Below are 18,752 nucleotides of genomic sequence, written 5' to 3' on the forward strand. Positions count from 1 at the left end.
ACGATAAGAGAATACTTATCGAAACGTCGTGCCTGTGTATAATAAACCAGTGATTGTTGTCCCATATAACTGTATAGTTTTGTTACTAATTTCTTTTCTTACATATCTAAACTTGACTGAACACTCAGCTGAATACAGATTTATTTACAAATAATTGTCATCTAGGTCTATGGACAAAAGTACAGATTTTGTAGTTTAATGTAGATAAATTGTTTGCAATAGAAGTTTCTATCTAGAATTAGAAAACCGGAAAGTGCATGATAAAACTGACATTTTCATTGGATGATGTAAATAGTTAGTTGTCTGTGGTTGTCCGGGTAATACACATTGTTACGAATACTGTATTATATTATATTGACTATATATAGTACAGGGGCTGACTGAAAAGTTCTGAGCCTGAGCAAATTTTTGAAATTGAATTACTAACCCCAACACAGATACATGTTAAATTTATACACAGTGTTTAAGGTCATGAGACGAAGAAGCCTAATGATTTTCGGCGATTTGCGATAATTACTGCCAGAGTTTGGCCCTAGATCTCTTCAAAAAAGTTAATATCCAATTGACTTTAAATTTATACACAGTGTTTAAGGTCATGAGACGAAGAAGTCTTTTGATTTTCAGAGATTTCCGATAATTACTGCCAGAGTTATGGTCCTTGATCACTTTGAAAAATCTTGTGGATGCTCTAGAGGCTAAAGCTAATATCTGATTGACTTTCAATTTATACACAATGTTTAAGGTCATGAGACGAAGAAGCCTATTGATTTTCAGCAGCAATTTCCTATTATTTACTGCCAGAGTTATGACCCTTGATCACTTCAAAAAATCTTGTGGATGCTCTAGAGGCTAAAGTTAATATCCGATTGACTTCAAATTTATACAAAGTGTTTAAGATCATGAGACGAAGAAGCCTATTGATTTTCAGCAATTTCCAATAATTACTGTTAGAGTTAAGGCCCTTGATCACTTCAAAATATCTTGTGGATGCTCTTAGAGGCTAAAGATAATATTTGATTAACTTTAAATTTATACAAAGTGTGTAAGATCACTTCAAAATATCTTGTGGATGCTCTAGAGGCTATAGATAATATCCGATTGACTTTAAATTCATACAAAGTGTTTAAGGTCATGAGATGAAGAAGCCTATTCATTTTCAGTATTTTCCAATAATTACTGTTAGAGTTATGGCCCTTGATCACTTCAAAATATCTTGTGGATGCTTTAGAGGCTAAAGATAATATCCGATTGACTTTATTTAAATTTATACACAAGTGTTTAAGGTCATGAGACAAAGAATTCTATTGATTTTCAGCGATTTCCGATAATTACTGCCGGAGTCATGGCCCTTGCTTGATCACTTTGAAAAATCTTGTGGACGTTCTAGAGGCTAAAGTTAATATGCGATTGACTTTAAATTTATACAGTGTTTACGGTCATGAGACGAAGAATTCCATTGATTTTCATCGATTTCCAATAATTACTGCCAGAGTTATGGCCCTTGATCACTTTGAAAAATCTTGTGGACGCTCTAAAGGTCAAAGTTAATATCCGATTGACTTTAAATTGATACACAGTGTTTAAGGTCATGAGACAAAGAAGCCTATTGATTTTCAGCGATTTCAGATAATTACTGGCAGAGTTATGACCCTTGATCACTTTGAAAAATCTTGTGGATGCTCTAGAGGCTAAAGTCAATATCTGATTGACTTTAAATTTATACACAATGTTTAAAGTCATGATACGAAGAAGTCTATTAAGGTCATGAGACGAAGAAGCCTTGATCACTTTGAAAAATCTTGTGGACACTCTAGAGGATAAAGTTAATATCCGATTGAATTTAAATTTATACACAGTGTTTAAGGTCATGAGATGAAGTCTATTCATTTTCAGTGATTTTCGATATTTTCTGCCAGAGTTATGGCCCTTGATCACTTTGAAAAATCTTGTGGACGTTCTAGAGGCTAAAGTCAATATCCGATTGACTTTAAATTTATACACAGTGTTTAACCCTTAACCGGTCATTGTCGACTATAGTCACCACAACGTTATACAGATAAGTGGTCACGGTCGACTAAAGTCGACCACAACAAGGACCTTTTTTATAAGCTGCATTTGAGTATTTAGTTTCGTATTTAATTGATATGGCCACGCATGCGTGTCAGACAGGAACTCGTCTACTCAAGGGCATTGAGAAAAACATGTCTTTGTTCAACATTTTTTGACGAAAGATGTAATTTAACGATTGAAATTCTTATGAAATATTCCGACTCGGATTGTATCTATGACACCGATTCTGAAGACGATATTTCTGATCAAAAGAATTTAGAATGATTTGCAAATTATTGATCAACTTATCCCCTTCAACTTTTTTTATTGGTGTCAAGAGTCTATCACTTATAATTATTTGGCAATAGTTGATTGAAATATACATACAAAATATTTCACATCAGCCTTTATTTAGCTTGACCACTTGACGTCATGACGTCAAAATGACGTTGACCGGTTAAGGGTTAAGGTCATGAGACAAAGAAGTCTATTCATTTTCAGTGATTTTCGATAATTACTGTCACAGTTATGGCCCTTGATCACTTTGAAAAATCTTGCGAAGCTCTAGAGGCTAAAGTTATCATCTGATTGACTTCAGATTGATACACAGTTTAAGAGCTTGAGACGAACAAGTATATTGATTTTCAATGAATTTTTATGACTTGAACAGCTAAATCCATGATATTAAAAGTTTTGTATACTAAACGTTAGCATGGGGCAGAACTTTATAAAAACCAAACAAATTCTAATGGTTTTCTGATAATGAGTTGTTACTCTTAATCAGATTTTAGTGTATTATAAATGTTTCACTTGTTGACTGCCCGGACGATTTAGCTGCTGTGGGCGTATGTTTCGTTGCCTGGCAACCTATCTTTAACTATTATAGTGAGAACTGCCAACCCGCTATCGAATCTCCCATAATTAATAGATCTTTAATGAGTTGTTACTCTTAATCATATTTTAGTGTATTTTAAATGTTTCATTGCTCAATAAAGTAAAAATATGCAACAAATCTTGTTGACTGCCCGGACGATTTAGCTGCTGTGGGCGTATGTTTCGTTGCCTGGCAACCTATCTTTACATTTATCATAGCTGCTTACATATGGTACAATGCATAATAGAATAAAGTAATTCTCTCGGCAAACCTCATCCAGCCAGACTCACCCATAGAAATTGCTACATCTTTTCCCTTCTGGAATCAAGCTGCTGTCTAGCGAATTCTCACAAGTATGATAGTTTTGTAGCTTTGGGTATTGTACCTTCAATTACCTAATTGGTCAAATATAATGTAAATAGGTATAGAGATTGGTTAAACAAGCTGAATGATGCAATCGTAAATTTCCTTTCACGTGTAATATTCTTATTCGCACAAAACCAGCTAATGTTTACCAAATTATAACTCTTTTTTTATGTAACCATCTGTCACTCATTCCCTAACTTGATGTACAAATACTACATATATGTGAATCTAATAACTTGCCAAAGATATTAATTAATACAATATAATGTCATCATTAATTTCAAGAGCATAAATTCTACAAAAAGTGTTACAGTATATTGTTGTCGTCCCTGTCCGTCCGTTTGTGGAAACTCTATAGGCCACAATTTTTATCCTATTTTGACGAAACTTGAAATATAGGTCTATCTCCCAAAAATCTTGGTTCCTTTCGATATTGGCATGTATCGGACCATAACTTCATGGATTATGGCCCCTGATTGTACGAAAAATCTTGTTTTTAGCTTGTGGACACTAGAGGTCATAATTTTGATCCGATTTTGATGAAACTTAAAATGCATGTTTATAACCCAAATATCTTGTTTTCGTCCGATATTCGCGCATATCGGATCGTAACTTCCTGAATTGAGGCTGCTGATTGTACGTAAAATCGCCTTTTTAGCTTGTGGTCCCTCTAGAGGTCAAAATTTTCATCAGATTTTAAAAAACGTTTTAATATATCACCGTTACACCCTAATGATGGTTGAGTTTGAATTTCATGAAAATCGGTCCAAGGGTAATGAATTCCATAGAACAGGGGCCGAGTATGCTAATGAACGGCGGCCTATCTCAAGATTGACAGCCGGGACCGTCAATAGATTTTAATTCGTTGATTGTAAGTTTCTAGTGGGACCATGCGTAACGAGAAGATCTTTTATGTATTCAGGAACTTTGTCATTTAAGGCTTTGAAGGTTATGAGTAGGATTTTAAATTTTATTCGTTCACTAACTGGTAACCAATGAAGACGCTTCAATATCGGAGTTATGTGTTGGTGTTTTCTGGTTTTTGTTAAGAGGCGAGCAGCAGAATTCTGGACGCGTTGAAGGTTTTGAATCAGATACTTTGGTAGCCCAAACAGTATTGCGTTATGATAGTCTATCTTAGAAGTTATGAATGCATGAACTAGAACTTCGGCACTTTCTGGGGTCAGATATTTTTTAATTTTACTTATTCTATGTAGATGAAAAAAGATGTGGAACAGACGGATTTAATATGGGTAGAGAGTGACATATTTGAGTACAAGATGGCGCCAATGTTTTTTGCTGTAGGAGTAGATGTGACATTTTCTTGTTGAAAAGTTAGGGTTGTTGAATCAATCTTCTTTAGTTGCTGTTTTGTGCCTATTATCAAAAATTCTGTTTTCTCAGGATTTAATTTTAAAAAGTGGGTCGACATCCATCTATGGATTTCATTTAAACAGGCTCTATTGAATGTTTTGAACTGAGCTGGTTTTTAGTTTCAAAACTTATGTAGATCTGGGTATTGTTGGCATACAAATGGATTTTTAGTCCAAAGCGCGCTGCCGGACAAAATTGCCGCACACAAATAGTATAAAATATGGTATATCAAGGTTGTGGACCCTCTAGAGGTCACAATTTTCATCCGATTTTGATGAAACTTGGAATGTTGGTTTATATCCTAAAGATCTTGGTTCCTTTCGATATTCGCGCATATCAGATCGTAACTTCCTGAATTATGGCCCCTGATTGTACGAAAAGTCACACTTTTAACTTGTGGTCCCTCTAGAGGTTGCAATTTTTATCTGATTTAAAAACAAAATGTGTGAATATATCACAGTTATACACTAATGATCGTTGAGTTCAAATTTTGTGAAAATCGGACAAAAATTGTACGCAAATAGTGTAAAAAATATGGCATATCAAGGTTGTGGACCAGTGATGGGATTTCAAAATTTTTCTTGTTGGACATTTTTTTCCAGAAAATAAAGGGGCATAACTCTTATCGTTATTTAAGCAGACGTTTTCAAACCACAATTAAGAATCACGTGTCAAACAAAATATTCAAATTTATACGTAATAAAAAAATATCTTCACCTCGTTATTTTTCATGCTTAATTCCCGTACGGTATTAAAATTTATGTCAATAATATTCTTACAAAATTACATGACATCGTAATACCATAGAATGAAAGTGTGACGACTACTGTCGATCGGTACCTGTTTCAAATTCCCCCCAAATTACCGTATTTTTCGGGTCATATTTCGATACATTTTTCAGCAAAGACCGGCATTCATCTCATACTCCGTTTCGATTTATATACGAAAAGAAAAATATGACATCCCGAAATTTATTTCGTAGTAAACGTCGCTCAAAAACGAGCGAGGGACACCAACTGCAGCTAAATAATCGCATTCGACTCTAGCACACGCTATCGTCTAAAACAATTAACTAACCTTATTACAATCGACATAGTCGTCAACATTTCTTAGCGTGTTTATTTATTTATTTAAAAACATAAACCCCACTCAAAATATGATCATAAATTCGACAATATGCCATCAAAATAGAATCTTTTCTCTCACATCAGGTGTATTTGATTGATCGGCACGTTTAAATCTCTTAATTTCACGTGTCTCGCGAGATGACTACTTTCATTTTGAGTTACTTTACTAAAACAATTAACTAACCTTATTCCAATCGACATAGTCGTCAACATTTCTTAGCGTGTTTATTTATTTATTTAAAAACATAAACCCCACGTATTAGATTCGACACGTTTAAATCTCTTAATTTCACGTGTCTCGCGAGATGACTACTTTCATTTTGAGTTACTTTACTAGAACCATGCGTGTGTGTGAAATAGCTTTATTTAACTTTGGCTTCCACCGAAGGAATATCACAGACAAGTTATCGGATACAATGTATATTGAATCGAAGCATGTTGAAAGTTATAATGACTGTCTATTGATGTCTATTACAATATGTGACATCTATAGTTTATACATATTGTCGGTTCACATCAATGCGATTAATATGTCCGACAATGCAGAAATCACGAGGTTAACACGAGGATTAAAATTATAATCACAGTTATTGGATTGATGAATATTCCGACAAAGGGGAAACAATGACTTCTGTTTACGACTAGATTGATGAACTGTCCGACAAAGGATTAAGTCGGTCAATCAAGGCAGATTAAGTAGTTAATAAGGCTGGGAATCGATATGAAATTTCAATATCGATTATCAGCAAGAATTTGTCAGCGATTATCGATAATAATCGATTATCATTCTTCCGGAAAAAACGAACTTTACCGACCTGTTATTTGTGTTGATCGAGTTACAGTAGTGTTATTATCCTAGTCTAATACTGTGCCGATGTACGTAAAAAAATCAATTAATGTAAAATAATTAGTTGCTAAATGTAGGATTAACTTGAGTATTATTCTAAGTTTTGTTCTTGATTCATTTGAACCTTTTTTTTATTCCAATATCTCCGATAAATACTAAGACAATACATGGCTATCACACAGTGTTACTAATAATAGAATAAAATATAATAGAAGGCGTCTATTGATTGGACAATAAAAAAATAAATACCGGCTTTCAAAGTAGAATTTTTATGATTGGTTAATTTTGACGAAAACCAAAGTAGAATTCTTCCAAGAAATTACGAGAGATACAGATATTTTCCCGGGAAGTCAAAAACGTGTTTTGTATGGACTGTATATGACATGATTTAGTAATAAAAGCTGAGTTGATCATTAATAATACAATTAGTTTTATCGTGAAAGCAGACAATTTCTCTACAAATCAATCAAGAGCAAAGAAGGGAGATAATTCTAATTTTACTATATCATGTGCGATCGTCATTGTTCACAAAGTGCGTGACCTATTTTAGTTTCAACTAGTAATAACAACAAAAACAACAAAAATATTAAAATAATGTATTTAATCTTAAAGTTTAGTTTTTTTACAATAATATATATTTAAAATGTGCCAGTTTGTAAGCAGAGGGGGAAAATAGTTGTTGTGTTGACGTTTTGTATTCGTTCATTCGTCTGCATGCCAGACTACGGCAAGTTCAGTCATGTGAAAGTGACCGTAACTTGCCGTCAGAAGGTAAATATACCGATAATCGATATTTGAATTTCAATATCGATTATTGTATCGCTAAATAACTTCTACCGATTATCGATTATATCGATATTTTTGCACAGCCTTAGTAGTTAATCAAGGTAGGTTATTTATAGACGGTATAAAACGATAAATACTTTGATCACTTAATTACCTAATAAACCCAGCGTATTATCGACGATAATCGGGTTGAGTGGTAGTTATACAATCAGTAAACTATTACTTTCAGAATTTTGAATATTATTCACCATGTCTTGATGTCTGATTGGGCATATTCCCTGTCGGACAATTTTGGGCGTTTGGAAAAAAGATTCGGACAAGTCTGGAATATACGGGCAAAATCCCATCACTGTTGTGGACCCTATTGAGGCCACAGTTTTTATCCGATTTGGATGAAACTTTAAATATATGTTTTTTTCATAAAGGTCATGGTTCCTTTTGATAATCACACATATCTGCACGTAACTTCCTGGATTATGGCCCCTGATTGGTCGAAAATTCACATTTTTATACGCCCACATGGAAATGTGTCGTATATTGCCGTCACCCCCGTCCGTCTGTCGGTCTGTCCATCGTCCACAGTTTCTTGTGAACACTCTACAGACTACATTTATCATCTGATTGTTTTGAAATTGATATATGTTGTTTGCATTAGTGAGATGAAGAAGCCTATTTAATTTCAATAACTCCCGTTAATTTTTCTGGAGTTATGGCCCTTGTTTCACTTTGTTGCACCTTGTGAACGCTCTAACCACAAAAGTTATCAACCAATCTGTATGAAATTTATATGCATGATTTAAAGTAGTAAAACAAAGAATCCTATTGAATTACAGCAATTTCCGTTGATTACATCTAGAGTTATGGCCCTTGTTTCACTTTGTTGCACCTCGTGAACGCTCAAATGACAAAAGTTAACAAACGATCTGTATGAAATTTATGTGCATCATTTAAATTAGTAAAACAAAGAAGCCTATTGAATTTCAGGAATTTCCGTTAATTACACCGTGAGTTATGGCCCCTGTTGCACTTTGTTGTACCTTGTGAATGTTCCGACGACAAAAGTTATTATCCGATCTGTATGAAATTTATATGTATGGTTTAAATTAGTAAAACAAACAAGCCTATTGAGTTTCGGCAAATTTCTGTTAATTACATCTAGAGTTATGGCCCTAGTTTCACTTTGTTGAATCTTGTGAACGCTCGAACGACAAAAGTTATCACCCAATCTGTACGAAATTTATATGCTTCATTTAATGAAATGAAGAAGCCTATTGAATGTAAGCAATTTCCGTCAATTACTTCTAGAGTTATGGCCCTTGTTTTACTTTGTTGAACCTTGTGAACATTCGAACGACAAGAGTTATCATCCGATCTGTATGGAATTTATATGCATTATTTGAATTAGTAAAACGAAAAAGCCTGTCGAATTTCAACAATTTCTGTAGATTACTTCCAGTGTTATGGCCCGTATTTTAGTTTTTAGAACCTTGTGAACCCTCAAACGACGAAAATTATAATGTCATCTGTAAGGGTGTGACGATTAGTCGGTTTAGTCGGAGTCGGTTCTGTTTTACCTACAAACCGGTTCAAGTTTCGGGAAATCGATAGTCGTCTAAAAAATACAGCATGATATAAACCAGTCGCCCGTATATTATAACATGTTTTTTTTTTAAAAAGATACATGTATTAACGATCGACAATTATGGGGGCGAATAAGCAATAAGCTACATCATTGATAAATGGTCGACAATAATAATAACGAGACAGTATACTTTATTTACTATATTCCGTAATCGGTCGTGGATATTCTCGCGATTACAAGCGAGTGTGTTTTTGAATACCTAATGAAGTTATTTTAAGAATACGTTATTTGATTGGTCGGTCGCTAAGGTCAATGGTTGAAGTGCCCAATCAGAAACAAGCAATCCTCCAGGTTAGGTCAATAGGCATGCGCACTGATCTGATGCCCAGATACGCTTTCTCGTCGGTTTATCACTAATATTATTGATCAATACGTCATTGTTTGAAGTTTTTTTATATGTTGTATTTATTACTTTTATTAAAAAGGTTAAACAGGAGATTTGAACAAACTACATAGTACAAACAAAACCAAATTTTTTAATGTACTGGACACATAGAACATAGAACTGTATGTATGTCCCCATTACAGTTTTAAGCTCCGTATATAAAGGCCAGTATATTAGCGTGTATTGTAGACTATGGAAGACTAATATTTTTCAGTTAGTTTTCATTACCGACTAAACCGAATCGGTTCGGTTTTTTAGCCGCCGACTAACCGGTTCAAGTTTTGCTTAGTCGTCACACCCTTAGTCATCTGTAGGGTTGTGACGATACAGAGTCGGTTTGTATCGCGATACAGAAGGGAAAATACAAGTTTGTATCGCGATACAATATCTTTACCAAATTAAGATATAAAAAACCCAACAAAATAATAGTTTTCAACCTTTTAATTTAAGATAACATTATTAATATTATAAATCTAATAACAGAATGATTTTATTAATAATGTATTTTCATCTTAATATGTATTTGCCATGTTTACAGTAGGTTACACATACATGATTTTAATTATTTAGGCACATAGGCCACAAATATTCAAACATTTTATTTGTACCTGGTTTAATTGCAGTACTTCATGTACATGTAACTAGACAATTATGTGCATCCCAATCAAATGCGCCCATCAAGGGAGTTAACTCTAATGTGTTTACTTTTACAGTCAGAAAAAACGCAACTGGCAGTCTCATAGAAATTTCATGTAATATGTGTATTTGTGTAGTTCTTATCAACAATAAGCTTTAAAACGCAGCGTGAAACATTTATTTCGGATCTTGTGTATACAGGAGTACACAGTATAGTTAGGAAAGTAACCTTTTGTTCATAATCATAGTTTGGTTTTCTACATGTATATAGGAACTCATCTTCAATAGAAGGCGTGATCTTGTTTTAACTACGTACATCTTATCGAGGCCTTCACATAATACCCTGCATATTTCGGTCCTAATTTTGATTTGGTACAAGCCCAGCTTGTGACCCTATCAGATTCCTTGATTGTCGCGAATACCAAGTCTCGTGCTTTCTCGCTGAATTGCAAAGTTCAAAGTTCGATCAATGTCAATGTTTCTGTGGAGGTCACTATGTCACAATCTCTGATTAGATGCTACTGTTCATGAGTCTGTAGATAATGTAACTGTAAGTTCGGGAATTGTGAAGTAATCCAGCAACATCCAGAGATGTTGTAAAAATCGCAGTCGTTGCTTCAGGAACATGATAGGAACTATGTTATTGCCCCCGCCTGTCCATCACACTTATTGGAACCCAATAACTTGCCTTCTAATTATTAAGCTAGAATGTTCAAACTTAGTGTAGGTGTTTATTAGGTCAATGCCTTGATAGAGTTGGAAGATGAGCATTTTCTGCTTGAGGTAAGCAGAGATAAGCAATTTGATTGGTTGATGTCTTTGGACACAAACACTCTCCTTCTAATTAAGCTAGAATGTTCACATTTGGTGTAGGTGTTTATAAGGTGAATGCCTTGATGGAGGTCGAAGATGAGAATTTTCTGCTCAGGGTAAGCCGAGATAAGCAATTTGATTGGTTGATGCTTCGGGACACGATATCTTTAGTTCTAATTAAGTGAGAGTGATGAAACTTGGTGTATAGTTTCATCACATCAATACCTTGACTAAGTTCGATGATGAACATTTTCTGCTGAGGGTAAGCAGAGCGATAATCAATTTGATTGGTCGAGACTTTGGAACACAATAACTCTCCTTCTAATTGAGGTAGAATGTTCATACTTGGTGTAGGCATTCATTAGGTGAATACCTTGATGGACTTCAATGATGAACATTGTCTGCTTATGGCAAGCAGTGAGCAATTCGATTCGTTAATGCTTTGGGACACGATAACTTTGGTTATAATTAAGTGAGAGTATAGATTCATTATATCATCCTTGACTAAGTTCGTTGATGAGAATTTTCTACTTAGGCTAAGGAGTATTAAGCAATTACATTGCTCAAGACTTTGGAACATTGCTCAGTGCTTTGGGACAAGATAACTAGAGAGTGATGAAACTTAAGTGTAGAGTTGATAATGAGTTTGATTACTCATTACTTTGAAAAAAATAAATTTGCAATTAATTAATATGTGTCATCTATTTATTTTGGGATTTCGGCAAGGGACATCAGCCTCAGTTAATATCTGATTGACTTTACGTTTATACACAGTGTTTAAGGTCTTGATCACTTTGAAAAATTTTGTGGACACTCTAGAGACCAAAGTTAATATCCAATTGACCTTAAATTTATACACAGTGTTTGAGGTCATGAGACGAAGAAGCCTATTGATTTTCAACGATTTCCGATAATTACTGCCAGAGTTATGGCCCTTGATCACTTCAAAATATTTTGTGGACGCTCTAAAGGCCAAAGTTGATATCCGATTGACTTTTAAGTTATACACAGTGTTTAAGATCATGAGACGAAGAAGCCTATTGATTTTCAGTGATTTCCGATAATTACTGCCAGAGTTATGGCCCTTGATCACTTCAAAAAATCTTGTGGATGCTCTAAAGGCCAAAATTAATATCCGATTGACTTTAAATTTATACACAAGGTCATGAGACGAAGAAACCTATTGATTTTCAACAATTTCCGATAATTACTGCCAGAGTTATGGCCCTTGATCACTTCCCAAAAAATTGTTGATGCTCTAGAGGCTAAAGTTAATATCTGATTGACATTAAATTTATACACAGTGTTTAAGGTCATAAGATGATGAAACCTGTTGTTTCTCAGTGATTTCTGATAATTACTGTCAGAGTTATGGCCCTTGATCACTTCAAAAAATCTTGTGGGTGCTCTAGAAGCCAAAGTTAATATTCGATTGACTTTAAATTTATACACACTGTTTAAGGTCATGAGACGAAGAAGCCTATTGATTTTCAGTGATTTCCAATATTTGCTGCCAGAGTTATGGCCCTTGATCACTTTGAAAAATCTTGTGGACGCTCTAGAAGCCAAAGTTAATATCCGATTGACTTTCAATTTATACACAGTGTTTAAGGTCACGAGACGAAGAAGCCTATTGATTTTCAGCAATTTCCGATAATTACTGCCAAAGTTATGGTCCTTGATCACTTCAAAAATTCTTGTGGATGCCCTAGAGGCTAAAGTTAATATCCGATTGAGTTTCAATTTATACACAGTGTTTGAGGTCATGAGATGAAGATTCCTGTTGATTTTCAACGATTTCCGATAATTACTGCGAAAGTTATGGCCCTTGATCACTTTGCAAAATCTTGTGACGCTCTAAAGGCTAAAGTTTTCATCCGATTGACTTCAGATTGATACACAGAGTTTAAGATCTTGAGACGAACAAGTATATTGATTTTCAATGAATTTTTATGACTTGAACAGTTAAATCCATGATATTAAAAGCTTTGCATACAAAACGTTAGCATGGGGCAGAACTTTATAAAAACCAAACAAATTCTAATAGTTTTCTGATAATTACTTTGTGAATTGTTGCTCTTAATCAGATTTTAGTGTATTATAAATGTTTCATTACCGAAAAAAGTAAAAATATGCGACAACCCTTGTTGACTGCCCGGACGATTTAGCTGCTGTGGGCGTATGTTTCATTGCCTGGCAACCTATCTTTCTAATATTGTTTATCTTAATGCATGTCCAACACAGTTATAAATGCTTTTATTTGATTGTCTTTCATTACAGTCGAAGTCCTATATCTGTCGCTGCTGCTGCCATATATATGGCCTCGCAAGCATCAGCAGACAAAAAATCTCAAAAAGGTCAGTATCTTGTTTGTATTTAAAGATACCTTCCTGCGTACAAGCTGTGTGATTTAATGATATATTTGTTCTAAAAGCTTATTCAAACCAATAAATCTATCAAGAACTTTGTATTCGCAGGGAGATACCCCAAACTATAGAAAAATCTATCCTTAGAAGCCATGGTTGTCATCTAGCTTGATTGAGGGAGGGTCCATTTTTCAGAATGTATTTGCCATTACTTAACGTCCATTTACCATAGATATCAGTCTGCACCACTAACTTTCAAACTCACTTTTACTTGACCCCCATGATTTTTACCGTATTAATGCAGGGCTTTCATTCATTATTACTGTAGGTGGCCCTTTTTTGCGAGTTGAAGGCCTGAACCTAAAGAGCTCAAATTGAGCACCATAGACAGGAATTAACCTATGCAATATGGTGCAATTTGGATGATTCTACACCACATTCAGTAGTCTACACTTAAAGCCGATATAAGGGTAGCTTTGTATTTCAATCTATCAGGTTACTGCTTTTTAAATGTAAAAGTTAACAAAATTGAAAAGATTCGAAAACTCAAGATTCAGTAACCGAGCGTGCAATTTAGTACAGTCGCGGAAACTGGTACTGTCATCAATTTCTTTATATCAACCTAATTTCTAGACTGGTACATCATCGTAGGCTATTAAACTTTAAACTGTTTCAATGGCATTTAGTAATTTAACTAGAGTATACAGGTCACAATTCTATGGAATACAATGACTAGAGAAGCCTTGTCGATAGGTTGCTCAGTAATAAGCAGTAATTGTATACCATACAATTGTGACCTGTATATTAAACTTTACATTTGTATTATTAAAAATGTCATGTAAAATGCAATCTCCAGATGCTGACAAATAACCAAGACTAAACAAAATGAACTAAAACCAATTCTGAAAGATCTCCATTGGCTTCCAGTCTGTCAACGTATCAATTTTAAAATACTGTCTATTACGTATTCTGCTCTAAATGATGATTCTTCACCTCAATACCTTTAGAGACCTTCCTAACACCAATAAACCTTGCAGAACCCTTCAATCACAATCGGGCAACCTCTTAATTAAGCCTTTTTCAAAAAACAACTCTGATAATATATCTTTCACAGTCGGTGCTCCAAAGTTATGGAATTCAATATCAAACGAAACCAAAAACACAAATTCTATTATAAAGGTTTTAAAAAGTATCTCAAAACCTAACTTTTTAATCCAATATACTGCTGATTGAATGTGGTTATAGCTGTGTGTGTGTCGGACTTTTACCATGTGTACTAAATAATGTTCTCTGTTTTTTGTTTAATTTTATATTAGTTGTACTTATGTGTAGAGCAGCTCGCCGTGTTGAATTGTCGGAGCTATATGAATTAATTATTAATATTATAATAAGCAAACAGCCGAGAAATAAATTGGCTGTGAAAAGAAATAATCATTCTTCGCAGTTTAACAGTAAGCGCCACCACTTAAATGCACGGAGTTATGCCCCCTGTAACTCTTGAATGTCACATGCTTTTTTACTTGTCTACAGTACTAGATAACCGTGATAGCCAGAATTGTCACACTTTTAGTAGAAACCGCGCTCCTCCGCATTTCGATGATCTTTTGCCGAACCCCATACCTTCCTTAACAGCGTAATTAAAACAGGGAAATGGGTATTTCTTTAAAAATTTAGAGAAATAGTCAAGTGCGGTCCTTGTCAATGTACATTTGTATAATTTTCGTATCTAATTGTCCCCCGCCTTTATATTCAATCCAGTTTGATTTATGGCATTGATTTGTTTGTGCACCTATGGACTGATCAATGTTCCGTGTGTATGTGGGAATACAGTACAGGTCTGAGTGACAAAATATTAAACTAATAATAAAACTTGTGAACTAAAACCATTTAGTTACTAACAACTATTTCAATCCACTATTCGACGTATTAAAATTGTTGTTTGTCTCCTGAGCTTTTAATTCATTATGTGTGGTCATCCTGCATATACTACAGGTACTATACAATCTGATTAAAACACAGGTCCTACTTTGTTTCGGTTTTTATAGTTCAAAATTTCGTTTTACTTGTCTTTACTACACTAGGATCTGGAAGAGTTGTTATCATTGACGTGTTCTGGATGGTGTGAGGTATTAGCCAATGAAATGGTCTGTTACGGCGAGCTTTAGGCGTGTTTTGCACGGAACTGTGGGTAATCCACTAGTAACACTAATGGTGATTGGTATGACCTCTGACGCGACCTATCGCTACAACCGGTCAGATCTCATGTAGTGTGTGTAGGCCATCGAAAGTATAAAAAACAAAACGAAATATAGATCTGTATTTTAATCAGATTGGTTACTATAAATACAATGGATGTCAAATCTTAAAATTTGATATAGCAGAAGCTTGAATTTACTATGGTAAATATCCACAAGGTCTCATATTAGTAGTTGAAATTTAAATGCCATATGAAAATATTTTGTAAAAATTTTGAATCTGAAACTATGTATATTGTTTGGACTAATTCCAATTTTATGAAAATATTTTGAGTCATTTTGACTGGGTTTTTTTTCTCTCTCTCTCAGGGTTTGCCTATTGCTTAAAAAATTGTAAATGATTTGTAATGTGTTAATTTTTGTGTTTGTTACTTCAGAGATTGGAGAAATTGCTGGTGTTGCAGAAGTTACTATCAGACAATCATACAAACTCATGTATCCTAAAGCACATATGTTGTTTCCTGAAGACTTTAAATTTGACACCCCAATAGACCAGTTACCATCTCAATAGTATCAACAACGGGTGCTCAGTTGATATTCCAGAGTGTTTCCATCTGATTAGTAAACTACTGCATTAATTGTCTCTGATGTGAATTACAGTAAATTCCGTAATGTTCAGCTGAATACGTGTGATGTCACCTACCTTGATCAACTGCTTAATCCACCATGATTGACTGACTTAATCTTTTATCGGACAATTCATCAATCTAATCTTAAAAAGAAGTCATTGTTTCGCCTTTGTCAGACTATTTATCAATCCAATAAGAGTGATTATAATTTATTTTAATCTACGTGTTTACCTCATGGTTTCTACATTGACTTGTCGGAAATTTTAATCACAGCATGTACCAACCGACAGCATGTATAAGCTAGTCTTAGATGTCACACATCGTAAAGGAATATAACACCCCAAATCAATGGACAGTCATTTTTGCTTGCAATATCTTAACAGGTGAATATATCACCATTACACACTAAGATCTTGGTTAATCACAGCATGTACCAACCGACAGCATGTATAAGCTACATGTAGTCTTAGATGTCACACATCGTAAGGGAATATAACACCCCAAATCAATGGACAGTCATTTTTGCTTGCGATATCTTAACAGGTGAATATATCACCATTACACGCTAAGATCTTGGTTCCTTTTGATAATCGCGTATATCCGAATGTAACTTCCCGGATTATGGCTCCTGATTGTTTGAAAAATAACATTTTTAGCTTGCAGATTCTCTAGTGGTCATATTTTTTTTTTCCGATTTAGCCCAGGTTAGGAACAGAACAGTAGGACGTTAAACCCCATTTCATTTCATTTCATTTTTTTTCATTGGCTGAAATTGTTGTGGTAGTACGAGCCAGCCAGCTTAAATTTTTCAAAATGAATTCACTAAATTCAAGACACACGATCGACAAAAGCAATATTGAGATCGAAATCCCCCATACCAAGTATAAGTGAAGTCACAAGTATGGGAGTTCGTAGGATTTCCCGTTAAGCATGACAGCAATGAAATCCGGTCAGTTGACCGAGAAAACACCACATTTAAAGTAAATCATAAATGTAGGCCTTTGAATTTTCACAGCATTTTTTTAATTTATTTCCTATATCACGATATTAATAATATAGACTAAGTCATGATGCGCATTGTATCGTGCCCTGGTGTATCGTTGCAGCCCTAGCGTCTGGTTATCCAGTCTACACTGGTGGTATTTATTGGCATGCTCTCCAGATAAGAATATGGCGTCACCGTTTGACATGATTTGTCAGATATGTCTAGCCTTGTTCTTCAAGTCCCTTGTTACAAACGGCACTGAAACACATTCTGGTACAAAGATGTATCATTATTAGATTGAAAAAAAAAATCAGTATTTAATTTGTATTTTTTATAAAGATAAGAATAATATCAGTGAAATAAACAAACAAAAATATAATTATAAGAAATGTACATGAATATATGATATTATGATTATTATTGATTATGTTTGTTGTAATTTTAAAGCTTTTATTTCAACTTGTAAATATAAAACATTATGTAATATCATTTCATCAAAATATTTATGTCTATTTTGTAGTTTGTTATTACACTCATAAATCACTGATATTAATAGGGGGTTAGGTGGTCTAGTGATTTTACTCAGGTGAGATCATAAGGTATGTCATTGAGTCAAGTAATGTGGTTTTGATTACCGACTTGTGTGTGACAAGGAGTAGGATCGCCTGTCCAACCTCGTGGCTTTTCTCAGGGTCCTCTGGTTTCTTCCAGGTGATCTGGTTTCCTCCCACTGCTAAAGAAAGACCCCTATGCACAAGCGAATTATTGAAATAAAATTGAAGGATATGTTAGTCCTAAATGACCTAGTTTGTGTCGATTGAACGTTTAATCCCATTTCTCTCCTCATATTAATATATGTATTAATAACTGTTATTTATATGTGTATTATTAATGAAAAAAGTGATATTAATATGTGTATTAATAACTGATATTAAAATGTGTATTAACCTCTTTCTTCTCTCAAATTAAAAATTACTCACACTGTCAAAAGAAAAATACTGATACCATCCATAATTGCATATTTTGTCTTCACTGGCAACAAAAGACCGACATTTGAGGTAAACTTACTTAGGTTTTGCCCTTGGTACTGGATCATTTTGGAAAGGCAAGTCTTAAACATACATTATGCAAGAGCTAAATCTGTCTATTGCAGGTCTTTCTTTAATTAATTAACTTATCCAGATCATAATCAACTCTAGATGGCATCGCTAGCCTGCGATCTTAAGTGGATTGTGAGCCGATTTACTGCATAACTTTCCTTCTCGATTAAACGATTAAATGGATAATCGAGACTATGCTGTTTATCGTACTGACTTTAGTAATGATGACCGAGGCTAGGCAGAAATTTCATTCGTTTAGTTCTCGGTTCATAGTGGATCAATTTGAATGAAATTTTCAGCAAATTGCCTTTACGTTATCTAGTTTTTAACTATTATTATAGTGAGAACAGACAACTCGTTATCGAATCTCCCATAATGTATCTCAAAGTTTTGTAACCTGTGCATATACATGGGAGCACTCCCCCTAACCCTCTCAAAATGGGAGTTAAAATTCAATGCCCATCCACAATTTTCTTGCAAATCTTTCATACTTAACTCTAATAAACAGAATGCATGACTTAGATCATAAACTGTTGTGCTAATGCTACTTATAACGAGCTTAATTAATTAGCACTATT

General features: G+C 34.4%; 1 protein-coding gene across 5 annotated transcripts in view; it reads left to right on the forward strand.

The window, feature by feature from the left end:
• LOC126808015 (transcription initiation factor IIB) overlaps window positions 1-18,025 on the forward strand; it is a 55,456-nt gene extending 37,431 nt beyond the window's left edge. For all 5 annotated transcript variants that reach the window (XM_056100109.1, XM_050533030.1, XM_056100114.1 and 2 more), the window contains 2 exons: window positions 13,180-13,256; window positions 15,898-18,025. In XM_056100109.1, the coding sequence (XP_055956084.1) occupies window positions 13,180-13,256; window positions 15,898-16,031 (211 nt within the window). In that variant the 3' untranslated portion in view covers window positions 16,032-18,025. The remainder of the gene's footprint in view (window positions 1-13,179; window positions 13,257-15,897) is intronic.
• The last annotated feature ends 727 nt before the right edge of the window (window positions 18,026-18,752 follow it).

Source organism: Patella vulgata, chromosome 1, assembly GCF_932274485.2.
Source record: "Patella vulgata chromosome 1, xgPatVulg1.2, whole genome shotgun sequence".
Lineage (NCBI taxonomy): Eukaryota > Metazoa > Mollusca > Gastropoda > Patellidae > Patella > Patella vulgata.